The sequence below is a fragment of the Opisthorchis viverrini genome, assembly GCF_000715545.1.
Source record: "Opisthorchis viverrini unplaced genomic scaffold opera_v5_85, whole genome shotgun sequence".
NCBI classification, from domain to species: domain Eukaryota; kingdom Metazoa; phylum Platyhelminthes; class Trematoda; order Opisthorchiida; family Opisthorchiidae; genus Opisthorchis; species Opisthorchis viverrini.
Window position 1 is genome coordinate 507762 of NW_008751740.1, and position 10211 is coordinate 517972.

The 10211-nt window shown below is 43.9% G+C and overlaps 1 protein-coding gene across 1 annotated transcript in view; it reads left to right on the top strand.

Moving 5' to 3' along the window:
* Positions 1-507, top strand: part of T265_04831 (hypothetical protein) — a gene marked incomplete at both ends in the record, with an annotated part of 5953 nt that extends 5446 nt beyond the window's left edge. The window contains one exon of the mRNA XM_009169677.1: positions 391-507. Coding sequence (XP_009167941.1) covers positions 391-507 — 117 coding nt within the window. The remainder of the gene's footprint in view (positions 1-390) is intronic.
* Between the last annotated feature and the right edge of the window lie 9704 nt (positions 508-10211).

Consider the following 10211-nt stretch of genomic DNA (forward strand, 5'->3'; position numbering starts at 1 on the left):
GTTTCCTTTATGAAAATATACTTCGATATCTCGAATATCGTGCCAACTGAATCATGAGGCGGCCTGTGTGCATCACATTCAGCTGGAGAACATCATAAACGAGAGATTCAATTGAGTCTCCCGTGAAAACCAAATTGATTTGCAGATGAGTGATTAAACGTGCTTTTTCCGGATCAGGGCAAGGCATTCTTGAAAGACCTTCGGAAGACCAATAGTTGAACACATTTATGTTTTAAAAAGCAATTTCATCCTGCCAATCAAGCTGATCTCAACTGGAAAGCTGGGAAACACTGTACAGCGTCAGTAGTGCGCATCTCAGGTAGTTTTGAATCTTTGACATTCCAGCCAGTGGTTTAACCCCCAACCGTTTGGTTACGAGTAGCTTTTCAGCGTAGACTGTCTTTACTGGTAGTTGATCAGGTGGCTGTTGATCTGTTCGCCGAGCTTAGCAATTGGCTCGCAAACGTTTCGTCCCCAGTCGAGGAGACATCATCAGTGCGCGGTTGAATGGGTGCTTCCTCCTCCTCAGCTTAAGAACACGATGAGTCCGGCGACAGTCGCGGCACTTGTTTCTCCACGTGCTGCCTAACAGACTAACATGAGAAGAATATGCTTTGCTCACTCTGATCTGTTCGGGTGATCATCTCTTGACGGCGACAATTTTGCGCACTCTGAAGCAAAAAGATGAAATCAGAAGCAAAAACAACAATCGTGATAATAATATCGCGGAAACAACGGAACTTGACAAGGAATTTTAGGCACCACTCTTATGTTTGGCAAACTTTATTGTTCGCTTTGTGGATATCATCTTGAGAAAAAAGCTACCCGCAACGTTGCTGAAGACTCTTTTACAATCCATGACCAGTTTTGTCCTACTTGGGGCTTATCGTATGAGCACAGTCCCCTAGTTTCCATCAACCTTATGTACTACTTGGACTACAAATGTATGAAATTGGCGAACTACTCTCATTTGCACACGGGATATCCACTTAATCCTGGTTGGATTTCTCGTTTGTGCTATTCTGTGATACATATGTACAAATTTTAGGCAGATTTAGAATAAGGCGCTGATTTTCACCGGCTTTTGGACAAGTATCTTTGTATTTTTTCATACTGATTCACTTCTGAGAGCGCCATCTCCACGCCTTGAAATGGTTTCTTCCTTCTTAAGCGTAGGAACATATTGCTAGCTTAGGAAAGCACTTCCCGGATGATTTAGGGAATCCTTCGGGGTGTTTACTCATGATGGCTACTCATTTTTCAGTCGCTTGGTTAAGCTCTGATATAGTGACGAAAGTGCGATGTTCCTGGAATCTGTCATTGACTTTGGTATGTGCAATCTCTCGTTGCCGAGGTGTCCCATTGTTGTTACACATCTGCGACTGTGATTACAACAATGAAGGTGTAAGGCGGAATTCCACATGGATCGCGCTTTACCGTTCGCAGTCAGGTGTTGCTACGGCCGAGCAACTCATCCCGCGCAAGATTGGCCAAAAGTTCGGGACGCTTACCGGTCCGGCATCAAGACGAGATCTGATTGGTCGAAAGTCTGGGCCCAACAGTATTGGCCTAATGCCGGTTGCCAATGCCGCGTTCAGAACGCATCAGAATTTCCAGAAAGTTATTGCCACCTACGCTATACATACGAAGTGCTGTGCAAGTGTTCTCATCTTCGTTTAGGGCGTTAATGAGACTTGTGCACTTTTGGTGGTTGTTTTTGACGTGAACGCTAGCTTGGAAGGCTCATAATGAGGAAAATACCGTTACTACAGAAGGTCAGCCTATGTTCAGTCTGGTCCCGCATGCACGAAGTGTTTTTTCTATTGGCACGAGGACAACAGTTACTGAACAGCTAACGTGCATTCAAAGACGTCGTTTCTTGTAAAATTACCAACTAGTATTCCGTAAATTCGGGAATATCATACTTGTTTAGGAAACACCAAGAAACGGATCTCCCAAGAGATTCATTGTTTGTGCACTGCTGTTGGGTTCTGACAAGCTCCAAGCAGCATTGCACATAGGTTTTCTCAACAAAAGACTGTTTCAATAGTGAGGTGAAATTTCCTCAGTGTTGACAAATTATGCGTAGTCGATTCAAGCTACTGCTTGTTTGAACCGTGCAATAAACTACTTTTCCGTGGTACTTCAGATTTGACTGGACGTAACACACTACTCGTAATGTTGCTGAAAACTCCTTCAAAGCCCACAATCAGCATCAATCACCCTTCTTTGAGCTCATCACGTGAGCGCATTCCCCAAGCGTCTGCTAACCTCGTTTTGTACTTTGGACTGTTTACTGTTCAGACAATTTAACTTGTTGACTAAGTGGACTCGGTAGGGAAATTTGTACAAACCGATGAAATAATTCACTCTAAGATAAATCCTTGCGAAATGAAGATCATCGAGTTGGAGCGTCTACCCGTTACCCACTCCTTGTGATGCGGTAGAAGGGGAGAGTAATCCCGTACCGTTGGAGAAATCAGTAGATTTCTGGCAACCGAGAAAGTTGACTAGGTCTCAAATGGCGTCTTAGGGCATCTAGACTGTTACTGAGTACTTTTTGGTTACTCCTGATGCCAGTTGCCAGATGCCGATGTGCTGTGGAACCACCAACTGAAATCCCGTATGACGTTGCCGCAAAATGCGACGTGAGTCAGCAAAGACCCTAGAAGCGATAAAATAAGCCAATTTGTGTGGGATGACACTATTTTGTATCCTATTATCAACCCTCGTGTGTGTGCCACATAAGCAACGGATAAACGAACTTACTAGAAATCCAGAATTCAAGTTCCAGCAGGAAGACATGTACGGCGATCACGTGGACTGGCGTCGGCACTACGAATGATTCTTGCACTAAATCACGTGGCCACCCAAGCTTCAAGATGATATTTCAAATGATATTTCGGACTTGATGCAACGTCTTGGAAAGATGAAGACCTATCGACCTGGTGGCCGTAGTTGGTGAACAAAAAGCACGGCTCGTGCTAAAAATAGGATGATATTGATTAGGTTGGATGGAACTGTCTGGTACGTTCTTGTATCCGTGCCTCAAAGATCCTTCACCGTAACCTCAGACGATGGTGTTGAAGATCATAAATTAGTAGTGTTACTTCGGAAGGAGGGCTGTATGCGATTAATTTTAGCAACTTTAGGTTGCCCGGGGACCACTCCTATCTCTCCCCAGGAGCACTTATTTCCCCAGGTACTTTGTTTAAGAAGATATCACGTTCCTGTTTGTTGGTCCTTGCATGAACTCACCTCACAGGGGAATACCCGACAACCGGATTCTGCACATGACCTCTCCAGAAAGAAGGACCATATTAGGCGGATAGATGTTAACTTGAAGAAACTGGTAAACGAAGACGGCACACATATTCAAATCGGATCATCCTTTATTTAGGCATTATGATATCCCGTTGGAAACGGCCTTTGGAAAGTTATGGCGTAATTCCATGCGCCGAAATTTTGAAGACTAGTCTTTTTAAAACTAAGGTGGTTAGATTCCCGAGACTGTGTGTGTGTGTGTGGAGAGAGTTTCGAGGATCGATACTACTTCGATAGAGTTCCATTACCCACTGGTTCGACCTGAAAGCCTTACTCTTCTCAAGAGTTTACCCACTACCAACTCATTCGTCTGTAAATAGAGGATTTCTTCCCATGAATAGTATCCTCAGCCAACGTAAACGGTAGCATTTAAGAGAATCGTTCAGAGTGATAGCGATGACGACAGGGGGAGACCGGGGAGGCCACTAGACCACGTGTCCAGTGGTCAGGAGCATGATGGATGACCTTCATACGCTGAAAACTCACGTTCAACCGTATGGATTATTCTCTATTATTTCGGTCCGTTCGTATATCGTTTTGGTCCTTTTTTCCGGACTTATAGAACACTAGTTCATCGTTGCTTGGAAGAGAGGAGTGCTTTTTCCTATGTTGAAGATATTCGTGCGAAAAATTTACCGAACGAAGCACTGATGTCTCGTGAAAGTGACTGTACCAGCAAGCTAGACTTTCACACACACACACACACACACAATCTCTGTCTAGTTTTTGTTTTTGTTCCCTATGGTAACCCTTCCTTTCTTGGAATTATTTTATTGAATACTCAAAGCATCGCTAAACGAGATGCAATTTTTTGTCCGTTTATTATCAAACATGGTGATTTGCACGTAAACGCTTACCGATACGGTGAGTAAAAGGTTCTTCTATCCCTCATGGATGGCCTTGGTCGGCGATATCAACCGGGAAAGGTCTTGGTGCTGCGCTAGTACAGTACAAATAACGTTAAAACGTAATCGAATTCTGGTCTTTATGGACCATTAAAATCCAAAACTGAACGAAAGCTACTGTTGAAAGCATTGTTGTCACACACAGACAAGAATCGTCATTTTAAAGGACACTTCGCAGGACTTCCAAGTCCTGACGACGTCAAAATGTCTTTCATCCTGGAAGCCGTCGTTAACGGCCGTCGTCCCAAAAGATGGAACGACCAGAATTGCTTCTCTACAAACAGCTGTCCAGTCCACAAAATCGCATAGCACCTGAAGGAAATGTTGTGTTGAAGCCTTATAGACGAAGTGTGATTTCTCGTTTCGACCCACACCGTGAATGTGTTAGGAACTTCGAACATTTGAAAGCGGTTAGATGTACATCCGAACGTTTCAGAATCTTCGTTAAGGAACCGCTGGGAACCAAACTACTTCAATCTGGATTTGAAGATGGCCGTAGCAATCTAGCGATTGACATTCCTCCGGTGACTCTGGCAGTGTCAGTCGCGAATCACTTTGGCCAAACTATTTTCACTCTCCATGGTATTATCTATAAGCACACTGAGATTCCCCAAGATGATCTCAGTTAGCCAGATAGCCCATCCAGGTGTTATCCAGAGCCAGAACAGAGAAGTCGCTTTAATTTCACGCTTTGTGTGCAGCTGGCATTGTGGTACACATCAATATCTGGTAACTCAAGAACACCTGCTAAATTAGCTGTCTTAAGATGGCCATATCTGGTCATAATCCACTCAACCAGTGGTAGCAACTTGTGGTTACTACCAGGCATTCTAATCGTCTGATAGAGCTCTCAACTACTTTTTAACTTGTTGAAAAAGACCTGTAAATATTGAACGGTTTGTGACCACCATGTTTGGGTGTACCTACTGTCTGCGCTCTGTTTGGTTTATTCTCACGAAAAACTGCATCTGATTGTGGGAAGAAACCGAGAAAAGTAAAGTAGGCCAATCTTTGTTATTTTTTAGACTCTAGCTAGGTTTCTACAGTGCCATGAGGACCCGGTTTGTGACTTTTACCAGTAAGCTAACGCGCGGTGAATCGTCAAATGTACGTTTACCTGTTACTCTGTAGTAGCCTTTAAAGAAATTGTTCGTTTACATGGGTAATGTATGATCCACAAGTCCAGCGCTTGACAAACATAATCGCCAAATCGGTTCTGTATTCGAGAAATACACTCATTTGCAAATCAATTTGGTTCTCACGAGAGACTCAACTGAATCTCTCGTTTACGATGTTCTACAACTGAATGTGATGCACACAGGCCACCTCATGATTCAGTTGGGACGATATTGGAGATATCGCAGGTATAATGTCTAAAGCAGTAGGTTCCTTTATGAAAATATACTGCGACTACTCGAACATCGCGCCAACTGAATCATGAAGCGACCTGTGTGCAGCACATTCAGTGGTAGAATATCGCAAACGAGAGATTCAACTGAGTTTCTCGTGAAAACTAAATTGGTTTGCAAATGAGTGTATTTCTCCAAAGCAGTCCAATTTGGGTTCAAGTAGAACATAAGGTTGACGGAAACTCGGGGACTGCACCAATCTGATGAGCCCGAAGCAAAAGGGCGAAACCGAATGTGGGATGTCGAAGAGTTTTCAGCAACCTTATGAGTAGTTTCCTGTGTGCGGTTTTGTATTCATTAACGATATAAAAAATACGCACCGAAGTCAACGTGTTAGTGAGTGAGAAACTCCCGAACCTCTACATTTTGGTTGTTTGTACTCGGAGCGCTGTTGGCAAGTTTGCTCTCCAATGTCGTACTTTTGGGACAAATGTTGCGCCACAGTTGCCATCATACTGGTGTTGACGGCGAACCAAACTTACTGAATGCTTTTGGATCCCGGCTTCTCTAAAAGCAAGACTGTGTGAATTGTATCAGAACAGATTTCACAGATTGTGCTCCTAACCATGTAGGTTAACCCCGGTCACCGTTGGAGCTTTCAAAGTGCAGCTACCCTCGCGGCCCCCTACGGTTTGTTGAATACAAAGCAAAAGATGGTTGCCAACTGACGTCAGTGGTGTTTGTGCTGTCAGTTTCTTTCCAGATTGTCTGGTTGAGCATTCAAAGGTGTGAATGCTTGCCTGATCAATAGCCCCGTGGCGTGTATTGGACGGATTTCTAATGTTTTGTTGAAAAATGAAACAACTGAAACAAGAAGACGAGACTCGTCGTATTTGAGAACTTCCATAATTTTTCCTTTCGCTACACATTTTTGGGAGCTGACAGCCCGACCTTTCTCATACTGTTTCATGAAGCGCCCGTACCGTTTATTTTAAACTCCAATTTGGTTTTTAGATCCATTTGTAGCGCGTTCTCAAGATGTTTTCAATTTGTTTCTACGACTGCCAACTAGACAGTGAGTCAATATCTTTCACCATTTGCTATTGTTTCGGCGAGGAGACCGGGACATGAGTGTGTCAACAAGTACCTGACTCCAGAAAGTCTTTGTTTAAGCCATGAGGAAGCAATCCTCTGTCGGAGCATGCCTGTTACAAAATAAGAAATCCGGCATGCTAACTCTGGCTGTGTAGAGTAGACACACTGAATCAGATTTTTCACCACACATTTTGGCTAAAAGTTGATTTACTGGGAGCTGGACTAATTGGAAGGATTTTCTATTCAGAGCTGTTTTACACATACAAACCAACAGACCTGCACACATATGAACTTAGCAACCAGCGGATGAGTAACCAACTCATAACCGTGATTGTGCATGCAATGGAGTTATTTTTAGTTCCACTTCACTAGGGTTTGCTTTTCACATCTCATGAGTTTTCGGATTGTGCGTGATTGCGCCGTGATTCAAGAGAGGAGACGTAATACCAGACGGTGATCTGACGAACTAGTAATGCAGCATGATATCACCAGATTTACTGGTGTGATCGCCTTCTTCAAGGTTGCATGTGTTTGAAGGCAACGTTGTTGTAGCTTACGTCACTGACGAACACTTGTGACAAACTAAAAGCAGATCTTACGTATTCGTATGTTTATATTTTTGGAGCAACTGTTTGTTTAGGGGGTTATCGCAGTGTAGTCTGGATAATCCTGCCAGTGAACGGATGTTATGCTCAACCAGAGTGCTACTAGGGTGCTGCTAGAGTTTCAAATGCCGGATTTATTGATTTTGATAGATGTGTGTTCATTTCTTCTACACACTACGCACCGTTTGGAGAACAGGGATGATTTACTTCCATGTTTTTGGTAAAAGACTCTGTCACAAGCGAGCATCATGTGATATCTGCAGAAACTTCGCTGAAATGGCTCGACTTGTTCATCATACTTTGCATGAGGATGTTGAGTAGTTGAATGAAGAGGACAAAATTAGCACATGCCTGAGATGTCTAATCGTCAGTTGTGGTCACTTGAAAGGAGCGGCATCAACCGGCTGCAGCAGAGGCCAGGAATGTCACCGTGTCTGCCTCTGTTAACCACTCGACTCTCTGAATGGCAGAGAGCGAAGTTGGCTACAAAACTTTCCAGTTTCGAAGAAATTACAATCAACGGGAGTTGAACATCCCCAGATTTTATGACTGTTGTGACAGTCGTCATTTACCTGTTTGTCCCGGAAATGATTTCCTGGTATCTTCACGTTAAATCCCTTTTTGATCAGGAGCATGGAAAGCTGTAAATTGTCGAAGGTTTTTTTTGGAAAGTGGGAGCGAAGAACAATCTAGTCAGTTTGGAGTGTTGTTTCTGACGTTGTGGGATGCGGTGTTTCGCATCAGTGTCGTTGCCGGCAATGAACTGTCGGAGAGGTTTCACTAATCTTGGAAGTAGTGTTGTCTCTACAAAACAGATTGCCTCTTGGGTGTTCTATTACCGCGGTCTTACTCACCTGACCACATCAAGAAGAAAGGTGCATGAAAATATCGCGAACTTCGTTCTTAGCTGACGGAGAGTTTCTTGATTTGTGTCTTTCACTTGAGAGTGAGTTCTTTTGAGCCCTGCTATCGAAATGATATCGTAGACCCTCTTCATAAGGAAGAACACTCTGTGCTGAGAAAACCAATTATTTGCTTTTCGACACATTCACATTCAAAAGGACCCAAAAACTGAATTTCAACACTACAGTTTGTGGATTATTGAAGTGAAAAACGATTAGTGAAAGTGGCGCATAAGATATTTTACAGAGTGAACTTTCCTGAGTGTACTTAAAATTTGGACAGAGCATGGAAGGGTCCGTTCCGTTCGTTGGAAAGGGATGCAATTATTCGCAGGACCTATTCTACTTTAGACGCTCCAGACATTCTTTCCATTCTCTGTTGATGAAGCCATTCAAAATCCTTCTGCCTGCGTGCGATGCTTCTCCTGAGGGGTGGTTTTGACGGGGGAAAATTACTGTAGAGCGGTCATGAACCGAAATCTCCTGTCCTGACGAAGTGCAGCTGCTTCCCCTTGTTGGGAAGCTGTTTGCTCAGCCTTTTTTTATAACAAGCCAAAGGTTACAGCGTCAATTCTCAACCAACCGTGTGGTGGTCTATGCTTTTGGGTTGAAGTATTTCCGGTTATTGATTGTTGATCAGGTGGCTGTTGATCTGTTCGCCGAGCTTGGCGATTGACTTGCAAACGTTTCGTCACCATACGAGGAGACATCATCAGTGTGCAGTTGGGTGGGTACTTCCTCTTTGCCTGCGTGCATTTATGTAGCATTCGAAGGCTATCTGTTGTCTTCTGACGTGACTGGCTACTTGAAGTGTAACGAATTTGGTGAATCTATTGGTCTGTTTGTGATCCTTGTTGCGTTGTGGTTTGCGTTCCCTTGTGTTGATTTCCGGTTATTTTTCAGTGCGACTCTCTAGCGACAAGTCTTTTTCTGACAAAAATTCGAGCTGCAAAACTTGTTCCACTTATTGCTTCTTGGGTGGATCACCAGAGAGCGAAGGAGTTTGAGGTTCAACTTTTGAACCTCTCAGCAAGTCTGAAGCTTCTGTGGCGCCACTTGACCGGAAAGTTCTGACTGGCGGACGGATCGGCCGACACAACCAAATTATGTTACTGGGTCGTATTTCGAGGTTTCTGCAAACTCCCGCAGCCACCAACACCGGAAACAACATGTGATCAACAGGTTTCAAGTGCCTGTTGCTCTATCTGACTGGTGGGCCAATCGATCGACACAACCAAGGCATGTGACTGGGTCATCGTTCAAGGTGTCGGGATTTTTATTACTCAGATCACTCAAGTGCGAACATTTCACCTATACAGACGTAAAAATGCTGATGTTAACACGTTCGCCTGGCATTTCAGATGTGCCGAGTTCGAGTCCGGGTATGGTCATCGTACAAGAACCCTGATTCACTCTGACGGCGAAATTCGAGACCAATGCTACCCACCGTTTGGTGTGTACTCACCCGAATTATTGAGCCAGAACGGGAGGACAACTGGTAAAAAAAGAGTCACGTGAGTGTGCATTCTACACAATCCCTCAACCACGAGGATTTCCATGTTAACTGCACACTGTGAATTTCTACAGAAAGACTTCAGTGAGTAGAACAATTCTTCTCGTGGAAGAGGTTGTCGTACACTCCCGTGGTTTGATGGCATTATCGATTGATTGTTGCTGGTGTGTGGAGAAATCACCGAGAGAGTTCGGAAACCGATACTAGAGAGGTTTTTGATAAGGCCTGGTTATTTCCACGTGTGATGCTCAAAAAAGTGCTATCCGGAATACACTCATTTGCGAGAGATTCACATGGAACTCAGCGAAATCTCTCGTCTATGATGTTTCCAGATGAGCCTGTTGCAAAGTTGAATGAATGTATTTCGCTAACTTCGTGCATTTTAGTTTCAAATAGAACATAGGGCTGACGGAAACTCGGGGACTGCGCCTACCTGATGAGCCCGAAGAAGGACGAAACCGGTCGTAGGCTGTCGTCTAAACATACTATCCGCTTATTACTACAAGGACTGCTTTGAA